The following is a 24974-nucleotide window of genomic DNA, read 5'->3' on the forward strand; positions in this document are numbered from 1 at the left end:
TGCTCCTTGGCTTTTACCTACCCTTTTTGCTCAGCTTTAGGGGTTGCTATGAGTAGCAGCATATAGAATTTAGATTCTTACCCTCATCTCTTCATTATCTGCTCTGAAATATGTCAAAACAAAAAAAAAGGGGGAGGAGGATGTGGATAGTTCACACTGATGGACAATGAAAAGTTGACTGTAATATGCTTTGAAGATGATTTCCTTGGCTTAGAATTTTTCAATGTTTCTCTTCCTCCTTTAGAATACAATATTGAGGGGTAAAATGCAAATTGCTATCTCAACCACTAGTGGAAAGACTAGAGAGCTGTCTAAATCAGTGTGAGTGAAGTCTCCCTAAATTCAGAAACAGAGGCTTGAATCCGAATCCTATCTTACTGTTCAAGGTTTACTTGAATTTGAAGGAAAGAAAACATGTCTCCACTTCTAAGAAGCGTTATTGACATCGCTGAAGTTTTCGATCATTATGCCACACATAGCTGTGAAGGAGCATCACTGAGCAAGAAAGACCTGAAGAACCTCCTGGAAAGGGAACTTGGAGATGTCCTCCAGGTAAGACCTGACCGGAAAAAGAACTCTATGGATGTGGGGCTATCACTTTTCTTCCCAAGAAAGACCAGAGCAAAGAATATTGATTAAAATGGATTTTTCAACATGACAGGTCTACATTACATCATCATTAATTTTAAAGCCTGAGGTATTTAAATTGGTGTTGTAATCTGAGTACTAAAGAAGTTAATAGCATGTATTTAATAGACTTGATGATATTGTTAATGGGAATGAAGTGTTAATTAATAGGGCATTACCACTAATGGTGCCTAATCAAGTTAATAGACTTGAAGGAACTTTTCTGTTCCCAACTTTCAGTAACTGAAACCTGCCTATTTCTCGACTAAAATGGTGTCGCTGTAAATATCTTAGTTCTTCAAACACGGAATAAAAATTAAATCAGGAGTATTGGCTTTTTCAAACAAAAATGTCCTTTGGAAATCTTCATAAATTTTATTTTATTGATCACAAAGGACAAATTCATTTTATTCAGCTATCTAGAAAGAATTTGTTTTGATCAGCAAACAATTACAAAAATTTCCAACGGTGTATGCTTTGACATGAGTTGTCCACATATCGTATGAGAAAGCAAGACGACATACACTAAGAATTTTCTAATTACACTAAGTATCTCCTGATCTCAGCACAACATAAATAAGTGTGAGAGTGAAAGCTTACTACGTGCAAATAATTAATTATAAAACCTTTGCTTTAATCTTTCATAGAGACCACATGACCCTGAGACGGTAGATGTGATCCTAGAACTTCTGGATCGGGACTCCAACGGGCGTGTTGATTTCAACGAATTCCTCCTGTTCCTTTTCAAGCTTGCTCAAGCTTGCTATTCGGCTATCAATCAGGCCATAGGGCTAGATGAGAAGAGGAGCCTGTCACAAGATCGCAGGCAAGAAGACCAAAGGAGATTCGAGCCCCGGGACGTACAACGGGACGAAGAACCCGGGCGCCGAAGCTGGCAGAAAAGACGTGAGCAGGAGGAGCGCGCTGAGGAGCAGAGCAGGAGGCAGGAGAGACTGGAGGAGCGACAGCAGAGGAGAGAACTGCAGGAACTGGAGGAGCGCCTAGCGGAGAAAGAGCCACTAAGCTGGAGCCAGGGTCCTGATGCTGAAGAGTTTTCCGAGGAAGAGGAACAGCAAAGGCAAGAACTCAAGAGCAGGGAGCAGAGGGAAGAGAGACGGCTGCAGCAGCTGCGCGACCCCGAGCTGAGGCGTCAGCAGGAGTTGGTGGCTGAGGAGGACGAGGAGCAGACGCCACTCCGGGAGTCCCAGACTCTCACCCGGAGGTTGCAGAGGCAGCTCGAAAGCGAGGCCGAAGCCCGTCAGAACAAAGTCTACGCCAGGCCACGCAGACAGGAGCAGGAAGAGCGTCAGCTCCGGGAGCAGGAGCAACGGTCCCGGGAGCTCCAAAGGCAGCGCGCCCAGGAAGAGGAGGAACGCCTGGAGCAGCAGCAGCAGCAGAGGTCGCAGAGGCGACAGGCGGAGGAGCAGCGCTTCCGGGAGGAGGAGCAGCAGCGAGCAGAGCTCCAGGACAGCCTCCTAGAGGAACGCCAGAGGCGTCGTCAGGCCGAGCGCAGGCAACTGCAGGAAGAAAGCCAGAGGCGCCGCACGCTGTACTCCAAACCCAGCGCCAGGCAGCAGAGAGAGGAAGTGCTGCGGGAGGAGCGGCTGCTGCAAGAAGAGGCTCAGCAGCGCCGGCAACGGGACAGGAAATACCGCCAGGAGGAGGAGCAGCTGCGGCAGGAGGAGGAGCAGCTGCGGCGAGAGGAAGAGCAGCTGCAGCGGGAGGAAGAAAGGCTGCAGAAGGAAAGGAGGCGCCTGCAGCAGGAGAGGCAGTATCACAAGGAGAACGACGTGCAGCGCGAGGAAGAGCAGCTGCAACTGGAGGAAGAGCGGCTGCAGCAGCAGGAAGAACTGCTGAGGAAGGAAAGGAGGCGCCTGCAGCAGGAGAGGCAGGATCGCAAGGAGAACTACTTGCAGCGCGAAGAAGAGCAGCTGCAGCGGGACGAAGAGCAGCTGCAGCGAGACGAAGAGCAGTTGCATAGGGAAAGGAGGCGCCTGCAGCAAGAGAGGCAGTATCAAGAGGAGGACCTGCAGCAGGAGGAAGAGCGGCTGCAGCAGGAGGAAGGGCGGCTACGGAGAGAAAGGAGGCGCCTGCAGCAGGAGAGGCAGTATCAAGAGGAGGACCTGCAGAGGCTGCGGGACGAAGGTCAGCGTAGGGATCTGAAGTGGCAGTGGCTACCAGAGAAAGAAACTGAAGCTCGTGGCCGCAGGCTCTTCTCCAAACGCAGGGAGGATGGAGAACAGATCCGGCAGCTGGAGGATTCTCTGGAGCATGAGAGACGCTCACGTCAGGATCGGCGGCCTCTGCAAGACGAAGCAGAAGAGAAGCGAGAGCTGGAGCAGGAGAGGCGGCGGCGACAGCGACAGCAGCGTGACCGGCAGTTCCAAGAGGAAGAGCAGCTGCAGCGAGAGCGCCAACGGGAAGCCGCACGACGAGGCGAGAGGCTCCGGGAGGAAGAGCAGCTCCTGAGAGACTCGAGGAGACGGCCACAGGAGAGGGACGGAAAGTTCCTTGAGGAGGAAAGGCAACTGCGGAAGGAGCGGGAAGAACTGAGGCAAAGACGAGAAGAAAGACAGTTCCAGGAGGAGGAGCTGCGCCGCCAAGAATTTAGGCAGGAGCGCGACAGAAAATCCCGTGAGGAACAAGAGCGCCGCCAGCAGCGGCGTGCAGAGGAGCAGCTCCGGGAGGAAGAGCAGCTCCGTCAGCAAAGAGACAGGAAACTCCGCCGGGAAGAAGAGCGCCTGCAGGAGCTCGAGGAAGAGCAGCTGAGACGCCAGGAACGAGACAGGAAACTCCGCAGGGAAGAAGAGCGCCTGCAAGAGCTCGAGGAAGAGCAGCTGAGACGCCAGGAACGAGACAGGAAACTCCGCAGGGAAGAAGAGCGCCTGCAGGAGCTCGAGGAAGAGCAGCTGAGACGCCAGGAACGAGACAGGAAACTCCGCCGAGATCAAGAGCGCCGTCAGGAGCTTGAGGAAGAGCAGCTGAGGCGACCTGAGCGTGAGGACAGAAGATTCCGCCAGGAACAAGAGCGCCGCCAGCAGCGGCGTGAGGAGGAGCAGCTCCTGGAGGAAGAGCAGCTCCGTCAGCAACGAGACAGGAAACTCCGCAGGGAAGAAGAGCGCCTGCAGGAGCTCGAGGAAGAGCAGCTCAGGCGCCAGGAATCCGACAGAAGATCCCGCCAGGAACAACAGCTTCGCCAGGAGCGCCGTGAGGAAGAGCAGCTGAGGCGCCAGGAACGTGACAGGAAACTCCGCCGGGAAGAAGAGCGCCTGCAGGAGCTCGAAGAAGAGCAGCTGAGACGCCAGGAGCGAGACAGGAAACTCCGCCGGGATCAAGAGCGCCGTCAGGAGCTCGAGGAAGAGCAGTTGCAGGACAGGAAGTTCCCCCGGGAACAAGAGCTCAGGCGTGACAGAAAACTCCGCAGGGAAGAAGAGCTCCGCCAGGAACTACAGGAAGAGCAGCTGCGAGACCGAAAGCTGAGGGTGGAGGAGCAGCTTCGCAGGGAGCGCGAGGCAGAGCGGCAGCGCGTTCAGGAACGTGACAGAAAATTCCGCCGGGAACAAGAATTCCGCCAGGAACTAGAGGATGAGCAGCCTAGGGATAGAAAGTTCCGCCGGGAACAAGAGCTCACACGCGACAGAAAACTCCGTGAGGAAGAAGAGCGCCTGCAGGAACTGGAAGAAGAGCAGCTGAGACGCCAGGAACGTGACAGGAAAGTCCGCCGGGAAGAAGAGCGCCTGCAGGAACTGGAGGAAGAGCAGCTGAGACGCCAGGAACGAGACAGGAAACTCCGCCGGGAAGAAGAGCGCCTGCAGGAGCTCGAGGAAGAGCAGCTGAGACGCCAGGAACGAGACAGGAAACTCCGCCGGGAAGAAGAGCGCCTGCAGGAGCTCGAGGAAGAGCAGCTGAGGCGACAGGAACGTGACAGGAAACTCCGCCGGGAAGAAGAGCGCCTGCAGGAGCTCGAGGAAGAGCAGCTGAGACGCCAGGAGCGAGACAGGAAACTCCGCCGGGATCAAGAGCGCCGTCAGGAGCTCGAGGAAGAGCAGTTGCAGGACAGGAAGTTCCCCCGGGAACAAGAGCTCAGGCGTGACAGGAAATTTCGCCGGGAAGAAGAGCGCCTGCAGGAACTGGAGGAAGAGCAGCTGAGGCGACAGGAGCGTGACAGGAAACTCCGCAGGGAAGAGGAGCGCCTGCAGGAACTGGAGGAAGAACAGCTACAAGACCGAAAGCTGAGGGTGGAGGAGCAGCTTCGCAGGGAGCGCGAGGCAGAGCGGCAGCGCGGACAGGAACGTGACAGAAAGTTCCGCCGGGAAGAAGAGCTCAGGCGCGACAGAAAACTCCGTGAGGAAGAAGAGCTCCGCCAGGAACTCCAGGAAGAGCAGCTGAGACGCCAGGAACGTGACAGGAAATTCCGTGAGGAAGAAGAGCACCGTCAGGAGCGCGACCAGAGATTCCGCGGGGAACCAGAGCTCCGGAATGAAAGGGAGGGGCATCAGCGGCGCCGCCAGGAACTCGAGGAAGAACAGCTTCGCTTTGAGGAACAGCAGCTTCGCCACCAGGAACGCGAGCAACAGCTTCGCCAAGAGCGCGACAGGGAATTCCGGGAGGAGAAGCAGCAGCGCCAGGAACGTGAAGAACTGCAGTTGAGGAGGCAGAAACGAGATGGGCAGTACCAGGCTGAGAATCAGTTTGCCAGGGATACGATTCGTAGTCGTCAGGAACAAGAACGTCGTCAGGAAGAGGAACGAAGACGTCGCCAAGAGCGGGAGAGAAAATTTCAAGAGGAGCGGATCCGTAGGCAGGAGGAGCAGAGGCGCCGCCAAGCCTTGGAGACTGGCACGCGCCAGTTTGCCAACGTCCCCGTGCGTTCCAGCCCTCTCTATGAGTACATCCAAGAGCAGAGGTCTCAATACCGCCCTTAAAGGATGCTGCTAGCGTCCTGGCACCAGCCAAAGAAATGTTTCTTTTTCAAGCAAAAGAAAATGAGAAACACTGGGTATCAAATGATAACTCATGTGTTTCTGGTTGTGGGAAAACTCTCTGATCTTAGAATGTCTTTTCCAGAATCTTAAACTATACCCATTTCATTTCTTTCTGTTCCTGTCTCTTATTCTGTCTGGGGTAGTTCTTTATTGCAAGATGTCTTTGTTATTTAGTGCAGATGTGGTGCGCACTTTTCAAAAGAAGTCATTTAATTTTTTAAAGGAATTTTGTTTGAGGAGCACATTGATTTATTGCCTTCATAGCTAACAAGAATAATGTAACAATTTGATATTCAAAAATAGTTGAGCCTCTATTTTTAGTGGTAGATCATGTTGGGAACCCTCATTTTTATAAGTTTAAGTTGATATTTTCTTCGACCTAAATCTCATTTGTCTTTACCTCCAAACAGTTTTGTCGATCTTTTTCTTGCATAATTTGACAACCCTCAAATAATGCAGGGGGGTGATTTATGTGAAAAATATTATGTGAAATCAGTTCATAACTGAAAGAAATCTCTCTTAAGAGAAAGACTTGCACAGGAAATTATTTTTTGGCATTATATTTTTATACTTAGCACCATTTAAAATTTCATGAAGCAAAAGCAAGGTGTTTCTCAAACAACTCCAATTTAAAACTGCTGTGATTTGTAGAGTTCTGTTCCACTTCCCCAAGTTTTGTTGGGTTTGAGAATATTACTACTTTTGTACATGTTGGTTTAGAGGGAACCTACTCAAGACCCTGTAAACATCTTTCTTGTTTGGGTCCAGCAAGAGTTCACAAGGTGATGGAAGAAGGAAAGGGGAAGATGTATGAACAGAGGGCAAATTTATAGAAGTCTCTTGACTAGACTTATCAGCCCACAGTCATTTGAGGCTTTATACTACCTTAAAGACATTCTTGTTGAAACAATTGGTCTGTTAAAAAAATCAATAAATGTTTGGCAAATAATTATCCTTGTCTGTTTTAATTATGTGCCTACCATACTGCATGTCTAATCTGGAAATGCATATATTTCTAATCACATGGTATTTTTACTATCAGCTATGTCCAAATATGAAAAAAAAGGTGGAGAGAATCTTCAATTTTTCCCAAATAAGGAGACTCCTATATTATTTAAGAGTAAGACTTGGACAAAAAATATTAGAATTTGGCATTATATTTTATGCTTAGCACCACTGAAAGTCTTACAAAGCAGAAGTAAGGTGTTTCTCAAACACCTCCAATTTAAAACTGCTGTCATATGTAGAGTTCTGCTCCATTGCCCCAAGTTTTGTTGGGTTTGAGAATATTACTACTTTACATGTTGGTTTAGAAAGAACCTACTCAAAATCCTGTAAACACCTGCCTTCCCTGAGTGTTGCACGAAGTTAAGGGGACCCTTCATGCATTTCCAATACGACATAGACTCTCCAAGAGTTTTCTTTTTGATGCTGCCTCTTTCCATACCCCTTCTTGCAGTGACTCACACTGCTCACAACAAATATGGCACTTCCAGTGTCTGTTACTATTTCCCTCTAAAGTGGAGCAGCTACTTTGTGTCTAAGCCAGTGATGGAACATTGCCTAAAATTTCTGAGCTCTGTAGACCCAATTAGTGACCCAGGGATTTGAGCAACATAGTTCAGGAGGTGCCTGAATCAGAAAATGCTAAATAGTAATTAATACAAATGTCACATTTCCATCTCACAATGCAGACACCCCTGTGCTACCTGCTGAACTGTATTATTTAGTTGAGTTACTAGGGAAAAATTCTAAAGGACCTTATCAAGAATATCACAGCCAGGCATCCGGTGGTGCCTGCCTTTAATCCCAGCACTCAGGAGTCAAAGGCATGAGGATATCTGAGTTCGAGGCCAGACTGGTCTACAGAGTAAGTTCCAGGACGGACAGCTAGGGATACACAAAGAAAGCCTATCTTAGTTTTAAAAAGAAAGAAATAAAGAAAAGGAAAAAGAATATCACTCTTTTTAATTGCGAGACTCTTGGAAATTGCCCTAAAGCTATAGTTAACACATCAGCCAATGCTAAAAGCTAAGGAAGCTAAGCCTGTGGCTCCTGAGTATCATCTGGTTGAATAAGGAGGCCCTTGACTGTAAGGAGTACAGACTCTCACACTTTCACACAACTGGAAGATGTTCATCAGAAACAAAGATAAAGGAAATCCTTTTGCTCTTTCAAACTATTTCTAACTACATTTTCCTCACATATATTTTTTCTTCTTAAGTTCTTTGCAGAAGCCCGAGAAGAAATTCATCAATTTTGCTAGGATCCTCATGAAGATTCCTCTTATAAATCCCCAGGTTCAGAATATGACATTCATCAGTCAAGCTACAGTTCAACAGAGATTGAAGTCATTCAGACCCCCTACAGCATTTTACAAATGAGGAAAACTGGTTTTCACAGAAGAAACTATTGTTTTGTCAATTATTATTGATGTTCTTTTTTGACAAGTGTGTTGGTAAAGCCCCACTCCCTAGCTACTCTTAGCAAAGTAGCAGGCAAACTTGGAGGCCCATCATCTTGTCACAGCACAGTGCTGTACCTGTCTGGGCAGGACCTTGATGTTATTGGGCAGTTGCATGCTTAACTTCAAACTAGAAGTTCTAGTAACGTTGTTTCAACTGCTACTGGGAAATAGGATGGAGAATTGTTGTGTGACAGACTTTTCCTGGGGTGGCACAATTCATCAATTCATCCCAGAACTGGAACAGATCAAAGAAAGAGTTGCACCAATGTCAAACTTGATGAGCCAGTGGGTTTTTAGGAGGTTACTAACAGGGATCTGGGTGAGAAGTAGCTTAGTAGAAGAAGAGGTGACCCAAAAGCAGCTACACCACTAAGAATCCTTTCCCTGACATGTGAAAAGACTCACCAAAGCCACGACTCTGGGGCTCTCAACATAGCTAGCAGGCAGACTCATGGGCAGTCCAACAATGTCTTCTCTCTGCAGTTCTGCTGGCCAGTCTCTTTCCCAACAAGTGCTTACTTCTTTTTATAGTACTGGGGAGAATATGGTTCCTTTTATACTACTGCTCCTCAAGAGTCTTCCAAGTTTCTGTTTTTCAAGAGTAGTGGAGAGCATTTTTTTCTTTTAAACCTTCTGAGATTCATAAGCCTCTTGTTCCTTCCTGGAGGAAAAGCTTCAACTCAGAGGAAAATGCCAAACAAGAGTTTAATATAATGTGATAAAAAGTGGTTCTTCACCTCTCTCTCTGTCTGTCTCTGTCTCTCTCTCTCTCTCTCTCTCTCTCTCTCTCTCCTCTCTCTCTGTCTCTCTCTGTGTCTCTCTCTCCTCTCTCTCTGTCTCTCTCCTCTCTCTGTCTCTCTCTGTCTCTGTCTCTCTCTCTCTCTCACACACACACAGGGGTTTATATGTTGAATCATAAACATTCAGTTACTTGGGATATGCCCTTATTTGGAGATGCAATATTTAAAGAAGTAATTAAAATGAGGATATTAGTTTGGGTTCTAATCTGATGGGACTGCTATCCTCACAGTACAAATACTTGAACACAGGCACAAACAGTAGTAGAGACATATTAAAACACAAAAAGGTCATCAAGGGTGAAGGTATGAATAGACTCCTTCCTTATAACCCTCAGTAGTCATCGGGCTGACATCTGGATCTTGGTCTTCAAGCGTTATGGACTCAGAAAAAATAAATTTATTTAAGTCTCTGTGGTACTTCATTATGACAGTCCTGGACATGAATACATTATATAAGGTAGAGTTGTGATCCATTGCTAGGACAGCTCCTGTATTATCATCTTTATTCTTAGCAATTGTGCAAACAGGTCTTGCGCGGTTGCTTTATTTTTTGTTGCATAATTATCAGATTCTACCTAGCAGGCTAAAGTCTTACAACGTTCAAATAATGCAGGGGAGAAACATCTGCAGAAAAAAAAATCCCTATGATGCAAGTCCAGAACTGAAAGAAAGAGTGAGATTTAGCTGGAAAATTAGATTTTGGCATTATATTTTTATACATAGCACTAGTTAAAATATCACAAAGCAAAAAAAGGTGTTTCTCAAGCTTCAGAACTCAGAGGTTCTATGATACTATGAGAATAATCCTGTAAGAAAATAAGAATCAAAGCCGGGCGATGGTGGCGCATGCCTTTAATCCCAGCACTTGGGAGGCAGAGGCAGGCGGATCTCTGTGAGTTTGAGACCAGCCTGGTCTACAGAGCTAGTTCCAGGACAGGCTCCAAAGCCACAGAGAAACCCTGTCTCGAAAAACCAAAAAAAAAATTAAAAAAAAATAAGAATCAAGGGTTCATTCATTCACCATTGAGTCAGTAAATATTTATTGAGCTCATAATCTGTGCAAAACACTGTTCCATGAGATATACATGCAGGGATGAAGTAACAGCGCTGGGCTCTTCCTTCACTTCACTATCTTGAGGTCTTGTGTAAGCACATTGGGCTTTCTGGGTTTCCATTGATTTATATTCCATCAACATTATCCCCAGAATTGAAAAAATTACATTCTATTGAGAGGCAGGGGCAGAAGAATCGGAAGCCTGAGGCCAGCTGAGCTACATAATGAGATCCGGGTTGACTTAATCTACAGTCTCAAAAAGAATTCTTTTTAACTGGAGCACTGGACATGTTCCATTGGGTCTCTCAAAGCGACCCACACACAGCTCCTAGGGTTACCTAACAGAAAACAAAAAAAAGACGTAATTGACTGTAGTGGTCCTGAGAATCTATTTCAGCTTCAAAGATTTTATTTCCTCAGCCGAACATCCCTGAATTCCCCGGTTTGTCTCCCCAGAACATCCCAGAGCTCCTTCTTATCACCCAGGTTTATTCATTAAGAGAACATTTAAAACTGACTTCATTTCCTTTAATCCTCTTACTGTCAAAGATGATGACCCTGCTGCTTTACAGCCTCACTATGTGCATTTGATCATGCTCATTCTTTTCTAAGCAGAAAACTTAGTCCTCAAATTTATTCCATTCAAACAAAACTTCGACAGCCATCAGCATTCACCATCAGGCGTGTCTTGCTTCATCTACAGTAATTACACGTGGCTAATATGTGCATTCAGTCATGATAATTGTGAGATATTCTTTCAGCAAGTGTACTGGACCTATAATCTTCTGGAGATGATAATCTATGTAATGTATAATGAGCACATTGCCTTGCTGGTAAAGACCTGAGAGTCACATGCAGTAATCTAAAACATGTTCAAAAGATTCCAAGCATTTGTCATTTTTGGAACCCTGAGGCTGTTGATGGCAAGCACTCAAATTACAAAACCTTATAGAATTTAATTTTTATTATTTCTTTTTAAGAAATGTGCCACATTTTCAGCAAGATAAAATATAGGTCTTGAGTTTTTAACTTAATGACTGGCTGCTTCAATTCAGTATCCATCACCTTCTCAACCTTGGATCTCACAGTATCTTTGGGGCCAACTATATGCTCAAACTTAATTCTTAGGACAGCATAGATTGTCCTTGCTTCACAGACTTATAGTAGAATTATGGTACCTACAAGGTATGCCTCCTCTCCTCCTGTATCCAAGGGAAATCTCTAGTCAATTCATGATCTAAATTGAAATTTAACTGTTAGGAATTTTCTTAATGCAAGCTCTCTGCCAATGCAAAAAATCCCAATCAAGCCAAATCACAACAAGCCAAACTAAAAAAAATAACTCGGGAGGCAGAGGCAGGCGGATCTCTGTGAGTTCGAGACCAGCCTGGTCTACAGAGCTAGTTCCAGGACAGGCTCCAAAACCACAGAGAAACCCTGTCTCGAAAAACCAAAAAAAAAAAACAAAAAATTCAGGTTTAATGGGATTCCTGCCCACTCGGGTGGCCCCAAGGGGGAATTGGGAAGCCACGAATGTGACCACCAGGGGGAGAAGAAAGAGACTATCAGGGAAGCAGTTTAAATAGACTGGAGGCTTGGTCAAGATTTGGCCCGCTGTCTTGACCCTCCTCCAGGGAGGGGTCAAGGCTTGGCGGGCACAGAGACAGGGGAGGGAGGGCTCCAAAGATGATGGAGGCCAGAGACTCTGGACTTAAACTAACCACCCTAACACACAATGTTTTTCTCCATTGAAACTCTAAGATACATTATCTTTAACTGACTGTGGTGGCGCATGCCTTTTATCCCAGGGCTTGGGAGACAGAGGCAGACGGATTTCTGTGAGTTTGAAGACAGCCTGCTCTATGGAGGGAGTTCCAGGACAGTCAGAGTTACACACTAAGACCCTGATATGAAAAACAAAAAAACCAACAACAAATAAAAAAAGAAAAGCAAACACATAAAAAGGTATGCTATCATTACCATCCACTAATTGATTACAGTATTCTTCTTCAGTTGGGTTTCCACTTGTTTCATTTCCTAATATGAAAGCTATAAGACAATATTTGGACATTTTTTATTTTGTATGTTTTTCCCATGATGAACAATAAGCAGCATGGCTCTATGAAGTTCTGAGGAAATATATGAACCCGATCACTAGAGAAAAATCATATTTAACACTTTCGACTGGAATTTGAAAAGTTTATAATTACGATAAGCCTTCTTAACTTTACACACCTGGCACAAGTGGGAGACTAGAAACTAGGTGAGTTTCATGCCACCCGGTGTCACTAGAAAAGAACAGACTGCAAAAAGAGAGTTATCAAGCCATGGGCTGGTGGTGTGTGCCTTTAATTCCAGCATTTGGGAGGCAGAGGCAGGCGGATCTCTGAGTTTGAGGCGAAGCCTGATCTACAAGAGCTAGTTCCAGGATAACTAGGACTGTTACACAGAGAACTGTTATCAAAAATGAAAAAAAAAAAGAAGAAAAAGAAAAGGAAAGGAAAGGAAAGAAAGACAGGGAATACAAGGAAAATAAACTGTTATGTGATATTTGCTTTGTGTTCTGACAAATAAAGCTTGCCTGGAGATCAGAGGACAGAGCTAGCTAGTTAACCGTAGAGATCTGGAAATCTGTACAGAGAGAGGTAAAAAGTCTCTAATGGCTGCTGCCGTTTCTTTGCTATTTCTACTTTTACCCTGATATCTGACTCAGAGTTTTTCATCGATAAGGCTAATTAGAATCACGCTTCAGTAAATAAAAACATGGGAAGATGTTTTTGTACGGCCAGCCAGCTTCCAAATAATAAAATGAAAACTAATTATTAATTATGAAAGCTTGGCCTTTAGCTAGTCTTGTTTTCAACTAGCTCTTGTAACTTAATTAATGCATAGTTTTAAATCAACATTTAACGAGCCTTGGCTTGTTAACACCTAGATTCCTTCTCCTCTTCCTCTCTCCCCCCAGAAATCCTGCCTATTCTTTCCTGCCTAGTTATGGGGCACTCAGCTGTTTATGACACCAATTGCAGCAATACATCTCCACATAGTGAACAGATTCCACAACAGGAGGACAAGTCTCACAAGGACGTGAACTATGAAGGGGAGAAAGGAAGCTAGATGTGGTCGAGATATGTGATGGGACTCGAGTTTGTTTTAATGCTTTGATGTGAGGACTAACAAAAGGAGGGTGAAGTAGAAAGGAGAGGAGATGATCACATTTTATTAAACAATCTTAAATATACTCCCATCAAGTCTGATGGCCTGCTTTGATCCTTGGAACTTAACATGGTAAAAGGAAAGAATAAACTCCACAAGTTACTTTCTGACCCCCACACAAATGCTGAGGCATAGGCATGCAGGCATGATCACATGCACACACACACACGAGGGAGAATAAAAAAAATATGTAATTTTTAAAAATATGTAAGTTTATATAATCTCTTCAATTTCAGTATCCTTATGATAATCCTAGCCTTTGGGGGATTATGAAGAGTAAAAATAACCTGTGCAAAGCATAAAGTAGATAATCAATAAATAAGGGGGATGCCCATTGTCTAGCTCAATGGTCTTGAAAATATTAAATCTGCATGAAGAAAGCCAAATAGTCATGAAAATGTGAAATCTGCAGGAAGAAAGCCCCAGTCCTTTTCATTCTGGTGCCCTCATTTCAGGGGACTTCCCTCGATTTTGTCTTCCTACACTTCAGGTAGTGAGCCGGCCTGGCACACAACAGTGGTCAACTGTGAGATATGCTTACTTTCTCACAAGAGTCCTGGGAGTCCAGATAATTTATCCTCCTTTTCTTATTTGTGGGTACGGTAATCAAATTTTAGACACTGTTGAAATTTAGTGAAGGCCAGATGATAAATTAAATGCCAAGCTGAACCCCCACAGAGTCCCTCATTTGTCTGTTCAAAGTTATTTCATAATCACCTGATTATGGAGTGTGAGCATAAACTAACTGTATACACTGATTATACGTACATACATACATACATATATACACACATATAATAGTATACACACTATTAAGTGCTTGCACAACGTACACAGTTTTCTATTCAAATATAAAATGATGTGTTAGCTATAACAAACATCAACCATTTCATTAACAATATTGTTCTTGGTAAGAATGACTTGTTAAGGGGTAATTTGGAGGAGTCGATGACTTTGTAAATCTGAACATAATGTTCACAGAGATTTACCCACCAGATATGCATTTTGTCGTGGCTTATAATAATAAAAACCTGGAAACCATCAAAATATCCCCAAATAGGTAATTAAGTACACTATCAAACATCTATTCATATGACAGACTATTGCATACACATTGAAGCATTTTTAAAAGTAAAAAATTTAGAAAGAAAACAAGATGAAAAGCAGACCTGCAGAGTAAAATGTAAAGATTGGTGATGCGTGGACCATTCGTGGTAGAGGCTGCATTTTAATCCAGTCTGTCTAGTTCTAACCGAAGTGGTTTTCCTTTCCCAGTGTTTTAGAAGAGCTAATCGCCCCAAGAGTCTATAACTAAGCTCTTCTCCCAGGCAATTCATATGCAACTGGGAAGATGCAGTTGAGGCACACAAAGCGTTTGCTAAGAAGGATGGGTGACAAATGCGCATTTACCTGTGTGCTCAGTAATCTGACATTCATGTTAGAAGCCACTTTAAGTTAGTTCAGAATGTAAGTGACAGCGTATTACTTAGTAGGGGAAATCTTGTGAAGCAACCAATGAGAGTTCTTCCCCACTTGTAGGCCCACTCTTCAGAGAAATGTTGTGTGTGTGTGTGTGTGTGTGTGTGTGTGTGTGTGTGTGTGTGTGTGTGAGAGAGAGAGAGAGAGAGAGAGAGAGAGAAAGAGAGAGATGTCCCAGGGGGTGCTCACTTGCCTTTATGGAAGTATGTGGAAGCTAGAGGCAGACATAAGTATGTCTTCATCAATCAGTCTCCACCTCACATGTGTATTGTTTTATTGACTGACTGAGAATTGTCTTTCACTGAACCTATGGCTCACATACCCCACCCTCACCCCCGCTCTGAGTGTACTGATGTGCTCTGCTGCACCTAGCTCTTTACATGGATTAAATAAAAGGCAAAAGGATGTCCGGTGTAAAGGAGTAAGTGAAGAAAGGGAGCTCTGAGACAATGTCAGGGTGAGCCAATAAAGGGGGTTCCTCAAAAATAAAAACTATTGGGTCTGGGGAGATGGCTCAGCAGTTAAGAGCTCTGGCTGTTCTCGTAGAGGACTGGGCTGGGTTCCCAGCCCTCGTATGGAACAACTTGCAACTGCTTGTAATTCCAGTTCTGGAGGATTCCGTGTCTCTTCTGGCCTCTGCAGGCACCTGAACACATGTACACATACATAACATTCATTGGGTTTCTGTTGCTGTCAAGAGACACTAAGACCACAGCAACTCTTATAAAGGAAACATTTAATTGGAATGGCTTACAGTTTCAGGGGTTTCATCCATTATTATCATGGTGGGACACAGCAGTATGAAGGTAGACATAGTGCTGGAGAAGCTGCTAAGAGTTCTACATCTTGAACGCAGGCAGCAGAAGGAGAGATTGTGTTCTGGGTGTAGCTTGAGCATATATGAGACCTCAAAGTCCACCCCACAGTGGCACACTTCCTCCAACAAGGCCACACCTACCCCAGCAAGGTCATACTTCCTAGTAGCACCACTGCCTTTGAGCCGGGACTTAAACACATGAGTCTATGGGTGTCATATCTATTCATCACCACAGAGAGTGACATACACATAAGCATAAAAATTGTAAAAATTGTTTGCTATATTAAGTAAAAGATATTTTCCTACACTTATTTGTTTATTGAAGGAGGGGAAATCTCATCCTGGTTGCATCCATGGAGGTCAGAGGACAACTCATAGCTATCAGTTCTTTTCCTCCACCATGTGGGGTCCAGAAAGAGAATCAAGCATGGTAGCAAGTGTCTTTACCCACTGCACCATCTTGACAATCCGTAACTAGAGTTTTTAAACTTCTGTCCTGCTTTCTGAATTATATCTTTCAGTTTTTCTATCCTGTTCTTTACTACTGACATTCATACATTCAAATATTCCTACTGGCCCACTTATATCAATAAAAGGATACAGGTTTCTTCTAATATGCATTAATAGGTTTTTTTTTTTCACAAAATTTGTGACAGGGTTGGATAAAGTTTGCAATGTCCAGGTACCTTTTTATAGTAGAGTGTGGCATTTTACTCATTCTGTCAATCAAACATGCAATTGAAAATATTTACAATATTAATTAAATTCAATCTAAGAAATCAACTTTCATGTTTTTACATGTCAATATTAGGTATTAAAAGGACAGTCGATATAATTATGTTCAAAACTATTCACCCCCAAACTTGTAAATGTTTGGTGTTAGGATGTTTACACACAGCTCAGTTGTGAGTGTTAAGTTCTCTGGCTTCATGGAAGGACATTTTGTTCACTTCTTGAATAGGAACATCAGTTAATACTGGGATGGCATCTTCTTGGTATTTCTTCCACTGCTGGTTTTTGGCACAGTTATCTGTGATGGTATGAATGGAGCTGAGTGGAGAGGTACTCACCATGTTAATTCCAAATGAGAAGACATAGCCAATCACAGCAGCAGTAAGGAGGCAGACAGACAATGCGACAGCCCAGTATTTTTGAGGCCAGTAAGTTAAGCCTAAGGAGTTTTGCCAAGATTCAGGAATAAAAGCCCATGAAAGATAAAGTGTGAAGCCAACTGGGAGTTTAAGAAAAGAACAAAGACATAAACCATTCTTTCTGGAAAGGCAGCAGTGAATTGTCCACCATCTTCCCCGTGGCTGTGGCAATCTCTCAGCCCTTCCCCCACAGTGTGGCTAGCTGACTGCAGAGTCCCAAATGTCACAATGGAGCATGTATTCCTAGAGAGCTCAAGTCTTTCCATATGAGGTGTTTTAGCTCTCAGTCAGTCTAAGGGTTGGTTAACAAACGCTAATATAGAGCACTATAATTCTCTCTTCTCTGGGAAGAGTCCCATCTCCAATAATCTCACATTTAACATTTCTCAAAGATGTTTAATTCCTTCTGGGAAGAATGAGTTACTAATTTACTAGGGGAAAAAAAACCGTACCCGGAAGGTTAGATAGTAAGTGCCCACATGTCTGTGGTGTGTGCTGGACAATGGAGGAGGAGGGAAATAAAGTTACTACAGTACTCAGATCAGAAATTGTAAAACATTCTGAGATATCACTTCTTGGTAAAGCTAACAGATATGCATTCAACAAATACCATACCCTTCCCCAATAAAACAAACTAGAGAAGGGAGATGGAGACTAACCCCTTAGAAATGTCCCTTACACAAGCCATGATTCTCATTTACATCCACCTGGTCTCCCAGCTCTGGGTTCAGCATTCGACTGGCATGATCTGTCCTCACTTCTGCAGCCTCTAGCTGCACCTCCCTCCTGGGCCTTCTCCCCACTGCGGTCACTCCTGTCCATTCTCTACCTCTGTGCTAATGTCTCACTCAGTCAGGATTCCCCTAATTTTGCCATAGTTCTGGCTTATTTAGTTTAATGTTTTATTTTATAAATGTTAATATATTTTTTGAAATTTTATTTAATAAAAAAGGATTTTTTAAGTTAAGACATTTATTTAAGAGAATCCTAGGCAGGACATTAAAAACATATATTGTTGAGAGGGTGAGGTGGTTCAGTGAGTGAAGGTGCCTGCTGCCAAGTCTGATGGCCTGTGTTTGGGCCCCAGAATTCGTATGATGGAAGGAGAGAACTCTGACTGTTACAAGTATGCTGTACCCGGCCACACACACATAAGATGAGGGCAGGAAGAAGGAAACAGAGAAAATAAATATCATTGTAAAAATATTTTTAAGAACATATATTACTTCAGTCTACCACAATCTTAAATAAGCTTCCATTACATTGAGAATAAGTAAAATAAGATTGGGAAAATATAAACATAAACTGAAACTTCACTTATTGCCAAACTTTCCATTATTATAATCATTAAAAATTATAAATTATTTTATTGGCCATTCTTTCCAAAGTAGCTATCATATATGTTTTACTTGATGTTTTTACTCAAGACTCCAGTGGTTACCTTTCAGGAGAAATAGTTCTCAGGTTTCCTCCCCCTTCTTATCTCTGCCCTCCCCTCTTTGACCTCCCTCTCCTTTCCCTCATCCCTTCTCATTTCTATGTCATACTTAAAATTAGAGGGGTAAGAACATTACCTAGGGATGATTCCAGAGATCTGTTTAAGACGAGACAGGGCCACCAGGTTCTTTTTTTTTTTTTTTCCCGGTTATAGTAGAGGTATCTGTGGCTTACTGTACTACAGTCTAAAGACTTTTAAACACAAGATACAATAACTAAATAAATAAATAAACAGAAGATACAAAGCAGCCTCCTTCCTGCTCTGCCAGCATACTCTAAGTCACCTCTCAGAGTGTGAATATTAATAAAGAGCATCGTTTTCAGTAAGCACTGGGACAAGAGTGCCTGTATAAGGGAGTATAAGCCTTCTCTCATGGTGTTCAGAGAGAAGGCAAAAGACAGCCTTAGCCTTTCTAAATAGGAATGAGAATCTAAAGTCATAGAAACTTAAAGGTGAAATGACTGGAAAGTTAGTTCAGGGGCTGAAGGACCTTACAAAGCTCAGTTCCTATAGCCACCACTCACATTAGGCGGCTCACAACTGCAGCTTCAGGGAATCCAGTGCCCTTTTTTGACTTCTGCATGCAAAAAGCTTATTTATGCATACAAGCACATATGAACATATGTAAGTGTTAAAATAAATAAAATAAAAGGTATCTGGCCAGGGTATAATGCCATGTAATAGTAAATAATGTGGATACAATTTGGTCTTTGGAATCTGATGCCTCATCAGCAGGAGGCTGCTGTTGGTATTGTCCCCAAGCTAACTAAACTTGCTTGAATGCTGAACATGGTGTCATGTGTTTTATCAAGAACTATTTACTCTTCCCATGACAGGGTGCCCCATAACCTAATGATGCAGTCTCCCTGTGAACAGATCCAGAAACAGAGAACTCATGCTTTAGGAGAGGTACTTCTCAGTGTAGAAAACTCTACTCATTAGAAAATTCTTGAGAAGAACTAGAGTCTGGCTTCTAGAAAGTTCCAACCATGCAATCTGCAATCTTTCAGCCACTGTCAGTCTTTGCATTACACAGCATAGGGAGATGGAGTCATGCGTGTTGCATTTATCTAATTATCTTTATCAATAAAAAAATTAGGAGTCAGATATTAGGGTAAGAACCTGAATGGTCAGAGAAGCAGTGGAGAAGAAACCAGTGACCTCTTATGGCTTCCCTCCCTCCATCCAGAAGGGCTGAGATCCTCTCTCTAAGCCCTGCCTTACTACTGCCCGTCTCTCTTTGGTCCTCAGTCCTCTGAAACCTCCGAGGCTAATTTTAGTCAGCTCTGCCCTCTGATCCAAAGGAAATTTTATTGTCAGAATTTGATCAAAATATCACACAACACATGTTCTGGAGACATTTAGATTCTGAATCTGGACACTTCCATTCACTAGATACATGTCTCCACCCAAGTTGCTCAACAGTAAAGAGCCTTAACTTCTCCATTTATTAAAAGGATAATAGCTATGTGCAAGTACTATGAGGCTTAAGAGAGCCCGTGCAAAGCACCTGATATGTCATGAGCATTCCTTTCTCTTCCACACCCATGGAAATGGCTGCTATTTGAAAGACAGTTATTTATGTCCTTCCGAGTCTTTTCTTCCAACTGAGCCACAGACAGTTTCCTTCAGCAACTTCTCACGAGACTGACCATTGCACTCTAAGACAAGGACACACTCACATAAATACTAAATAAACCAGTGCATGACACAGTGTTCAAAAAATAGTTTGTACAGACAGAATGTTAGCTAATCAAAGCCAAACTGACCTCACGCTGTCCCTGCCTTTCTGCAGCAGGGCTTCTTTGTGGGGAGGGGTGTGCTGAGAAACTGTTTAAAGATACAAACTATCAGAAGAAACTATTTAAAGATGCAAGCTATCAGATGAAACTGTTTAAAGATACAAGCTATCAGAGTGGAGTTTCCCCAGCCCTCAGTTAACTTGTAAGATCTTGTCCTCTCGTTTGGAAACTCAGAACAAAGGTTTTGCTGAGTAACAACTCCTCCTACAGCCTGTTTTCTCACTTACTTTCCCAATGTCATCTTTTCAAGGACTTCATCATTTTTTGTTTGTTTGTTTGTTTTGGTTTTTTTGAGACAAGGTTTCTCTGTAGCTTTGGTGCCTGTCCTGAAACTAGCTCTTGTAGACCAGGCTGGCCTCGAACTCCCAGAGATCCGCCTGCCTCTGCCTCCCGAGTGCTGGGATTAAAGGTGTGTGCCAACACCGCCAGGCCATCTTTTATTCTTGTCTCTATAGAGAGATTCACTTCTTACGGCCTTTGAAGGAAGGGGAAAAGATGTCTTAAAACACATTATCTTGTTTAAAACATCTAAGAAGAGAACAATAATTTTCTTCTGAATCAAGGATTTCTAAAAGAGACCCAAATCTGAATGGCAATAAAAACATTCTTCTCAAAGAGGATGGTAGACTCAGTTCTGACCCTACCTCAGCTTCCATAGCTCCCTCTCCCCATTACAGAGAGAAATGGTCATTTGGATGTTCATGTCTGACCTTAATAAATTATAAAAATGCCCTCTAAAGGTAGCTGTCAATCATATTTTAAAAATAGCATCCTCTTAGGTAAGCAAGGTTTTGCATATCTAGCAAGAGATTGTTTTTAATCTAACTTGGCCTTTGGGCATGGAGAGGAGAACATGAAAACAGCTGAATCAACCAGTATCTCCAGCCTTGTCCCATGATTAAGCAGGCTTTATGTTAAATAGTGATTGATGCCCCTTTCTCAAGGTTAGGTCAGACAGAGGCCAGACTGCAGGCAGAGGGAAGAATCAGATGACTTCAGAGGTCCCTGTCAGCCCTATGATTTGTCAACCAGAAACATAATTATGTCCTCAGGTTAAGAACAGAAAGAGAAAGAAAACAAGAAATCCACCAACCCTGAAGCCCTAAAAAACACTTCAAAATTATATCCTACAAAAATCAGTAAATGGAAAAGAGATCTATCCACTTCTTTTTTGATGAGTCTGATAAGACTTAACTGGAGTTATTACAGCAGGGAGAGCCGAGGCAGAGAACCAGGAGGAGAGACTGACTTTGGTGATGATGAATCAGGTCATTAGGCCCAGAGGGAGTCTCCTTCTAACTAAGCAATTAGAGACTCAATAAAAAGGTCCCCGTGCCTGCTGCAGCACACAGCCCGCTGCCCCACATTCCGCTTGCTCTCACTCCCGAACGAGGTAAGTCTCGTAGTGTACCCAGGACCTCTGCTGCCTCTTGCTTGTATGTTGAGACTATGGAGACGGTGTCAGTAGCTCAGAGGAAGGGCAGCCTTGTTCAGGATGTCAAACTGGGATCCTGCCATCCCAGACACAGTCTGCGAAGCCCATACCTTAGGTTCTATTGAATAAGACATGGGACCTAGATCTATATTAAAATGAAGGGTAGATTAAATTAAATAAGAGCTAATGAGGGAGGGTCAGGACTGGGTCTTATCACTTAGTTCTTACGGAACAATGTTCCTTGGTAAACACGTGTTACACTAGGGTTGATTTTTCGGAACACGACCCTTCTTTCTTCTAAAAGCTCTATGAACTTGAGAGCTACATGTTCTTTGCTAGCAGACTAGGCTAGACTGAGTCAAGGTGAGAGGAAAACGGACGGACACTCTCAAATTGGATTCGGAGCCTTGCTCTGCCTCCATTGACTTCGTTTGTGGGGGTTAATACTTAGGTTTCAGCTCCTTTCCTTTCTTTTCTTCTCTGTTCTTGAAAGTGTCCTTTAAACACACGAGTGTTGCTGTTTATTGCAGCATAAAGTAAATGTCTGTTCTTCTATTACCTACCTATGTTATATCTAATCTTATCACAATATGTCTTGTAAAACTTAAATCACTCTTTGAATGCAAACACAATATTTACAATACAGAATACAGTAGGCGTTGTGGGCAGAGTTTGACAGGAGCAGGAAGGATGACCTTGGTTTGCTTTTCCTGAAGAGCCTATCCTGGAAGATGAGCCTTGTTCATTTTAAAGATTTATTTATTCTTACTTTATGTGCATTGGTGCTTTGTCTGCAAGTGTGCATGTGTGTGTGTCAGATCTTGGAGATACAGACAGCTGTGAGCTGCCATGTGGGTGCTGGGAACAGAATCCACGTATGTCCTCCATCCTCTGCAAGAACCAGTGTTCTTAACCACTGAGCATCTCTCCAGCCCCGACCTTTCTCTTTCCTGCAGCCTCTTCCAAGTTTGTAAAGATGTCGAGGCTCCTGAGAGGTATCTTCTGCGTCATTGAGACATTCCACAAGTATACCAGTGAGGAGGGCAACAACAAGGCAAGGCTGACCCACAGAGAGCTGAGACAACTCCTGGAGGGGGAGATTGGGGACTTCCTTCAGGTGAGGAGCTTTCTCTTCTTCAATGCCTCTTTGTCACCCAAGCAAGTGATGCTATCGGTGTGCTCGCTTGTATTTGGCTATCAGGCTCTCTGTTTGAACTGGCCTTGGACATGGCTAGCAGGCTCTCTGTTTGAACTGGCCTTGGACTTGGCTGGCAGGCACTCTGTTTGAACTGGCCTTTGAACATTATTTTCTCAGTCTCAGTTGCTTCTTCTGTGCAACTGCTTAGTCAGTCATGCAGAGAAAAGGCGGTTTCCATTACGTAACTGTTGCTTCATCGCGGCAGACCTGGCTGCACAGTCACGGCCCCATGATGCTTCTAACTCAGCTCACATGTGATGCAATTGCTAGTACTGGCCTTTGTGCTAAGAAGGCAAAAAAAAAAAAAAATCCAGAATTGATGGGTTCTCACTGTTTAAGGCAATTTCACTATTAAGAGGAGTAAGGTTAAAACAAATTTTATTAAAGGTTCTCAGGAGACCTGAAGATACTCAGAACGCATGATCACAAGTTTGATCTTTGTGTTTACACACAGCCTCATATCTTTCATGCTGTGGAGAGAAAGCTGAACCTGCTGGATACTGACAGAGATGGCACCATCAGCTTTGAGGAATTTCTTCTCTCAATCTTCAGCCTATTGAACCTCTTTTATCTTGACACATCATTACTATATTCAGAACCAAGACTGGTGTCTAAGTCAGAGAAGATGAATGGTGCAGACCTTCGGGCAGCCACCAGAAGCAGTCAGCAGGTATTAGGGGTGAGACCAACTCAAGAGAGGCTGCTGTTTACACCAGAAATGGCATCATCAGCTCAGCCTAGCCATAAAGATGGTGAGGCAGGTGGGCACAATAAGATGAGCCCATGGGAAGACATTAAGACCCAAAACCTGCCACAAGAGGTGTCTGAGCCTCATGACCCTGAGAATCAACACCCAGAAGAGGATGGTCAGGAAATGACACAAGATGGCGAGGAAGTTGCACAAGATATGCCAGCAACAGAATACGATGGAGTCCAATTTCAGAGAAATATGCCAGGGGAGGTGTCCAAACAGAGCCACAGTCCAACACAGGTGATCCCCAAAGAAGGAGGTAGGACAGTCAGGAAGCAAAGTGACACCAAGGTAAGGGACCATATGGCACAGAGGCCATCTGAAGGTGAGGAACAGGCTACAGAAAAGAGTAAGCATCCCGTAACACAAGATCCATTCCCACAAACAGAGGACAGAGTCATGTCGCAGCACACTGACTCGCCACTGGAAGCTGCTGCTGGGAAACCACCTCAGACACAGAAAGTCATCGAGCTTACGGATGATAGTAGAATATCTGAAACTCAAGAACCAGGAGAGGATGCTGGCAGAACATCACCCAGAACCACAAATTTAGAGAACCTCAAGGGTGAGGGTAGAACATCGGAGACTCACGGGTTTCCCGCACAAGAAGGAAAATATGAAACACAGAACCAATCTGCCGAACGTGGGAGCGAAACATCTACTCAAGGCAAACGGGAGGAAGAAAGAAACGAACGTGACAGAAAAACCAGACCTCCGACACCAGAAGCCCAAACACAGGATGAGAAGTGTCAAGAGTTTTCAGGACCATGGAGGGAACCCGGTACCCAAGGGCTAAACTCAGAAGAAGGAAATCAGAACTTCCCTGAAATTAAGGAAGAATCCATCTCAGGAACGGAGGCAAGACACAGTGAGGATGATGCAGCAGAGGCATTTTTGATCAACAAAAGCAGCCCAAAAACTGAAGAGACACTGGGAACAAAAGGAAGGTCCCAGGAGCTGGCCCGACTTGAGAACCGATCTCAAGGGAAAAATCACAGGGCCACCAGGATTCATGACAAGCCAGTCAGGAAGGAAGATCACAGTGAGGGGGATGATCCTGAGGTATCAGTTACACAGAGTGACCTGGCTCCAGAGGTAGGCGGCACCAGCTCAGACTCAGGTGAGCCACAGGTGCCAGGGGGTGTGCAGAGTCAGGCAGACACCACTGGAGACTCTAAGCAAGGGAGTGACGATAAAAAGCCAGATCTCCAGAAACAGGGAGCACCAGGCAAGAGCCTCAGAGTGAAGAAGGCAGTAGTGTTGTCAATCCAAGAAGACAGACAGTTCCGGGAGGAACAGGAACAGCCCGCTAGAGAGAAGCAGGATACTCTAGGGGCAGCTGTGCAGCCCAGGGAAAGACAGGAGGTGCAGGAGTCCACAGCAGGAGGTGAAAACAGAAAATCTCCAGAGGCAGAGGGTTCAGGGGCCCAGTGAGTCTGAAATGTTTATCTATGTGACTTGATGGGAGTTCTAAATTAATGCTGGTAATTAAATAACCTGAAGATCAGATTCTGTTGTTGGCTCAGTTCTTGCTTCAATCTCCGCCTTGCCTTGGCGACACTGAAAGAAACAATCAGTTACTTGTAGGTTTCTTTTTTCTTTCTCCTAATACCATAAGTAGAGTGTGATGCTCTCACGGTTACCATTGACCTAGGTCATGTTTCCTGGAAACCAAAGCACCAGCGAGCGCCCTT

At 44.2% G+C, this 24974-nt stretch overlaps 2 protein-coding genes and 1 pseudogene across 2 annotated transcripts; 2 read left to right on the plus strand and 1 right to left on the minus strand.

The window, feature by feature from the left end:
- Positions 1–414: 414 nt before the first annotated feature.
- Positions 415–6479, plus strand: LOC121450356 (trichohyalin-like). Its single transcript, XM_041655173.1, has 3 exons — positions 415–552; positions 1275–2292; positions 2557–6479. Exons 1-3 carry the CDS (start codon positions 415–417, stop codon positions 5550–5552), a joined length of 4152 nt encoding a protein of 1383 aa, XP_041511107.1. The 3' UTR covers positions 5553–6479.
- Positions 6480–16344: 9865 nt separating this feature from the next.
- On the minus strand, positions 16345–16747 carry LOC121451037 (annotated as a pseudogene).
- Positions 16748–22307: 5560 nt separating this feature from the next.
- LOC121450447 (trichohyalin-like protein 1) lies at positions 22308–24714 on the plus strand. The gene is made up of 2 exons (XM_041655333.1): positions 22308–22448; positions 22984–24714. The coding sequence occupies exons 1-2, from the start codon at positions 22308–22310 to the stop codon at positions 24712–24714; spliced, it is 1872 nt and encodes a 623-aa protein (XP_041511267.1).
- The last annotated feature ends 260 nt before the right edge of the window (positions 24715–24974 follow it).

This window comes from Microtus oregoni, unplaced genomic scaffold (assembly GCF_018167655.1).
Source record: "Microtus oregoni isolate MIOR12 unplaced genomic scaffold, Mior012 000007F_ref0000211, whole genome shotgun sequence".
NCBI lineage: Eukaryota > Metazoa > Chordata > Mammalia > Rodentia > Cricetidae > Microtus > Microtus oregoni.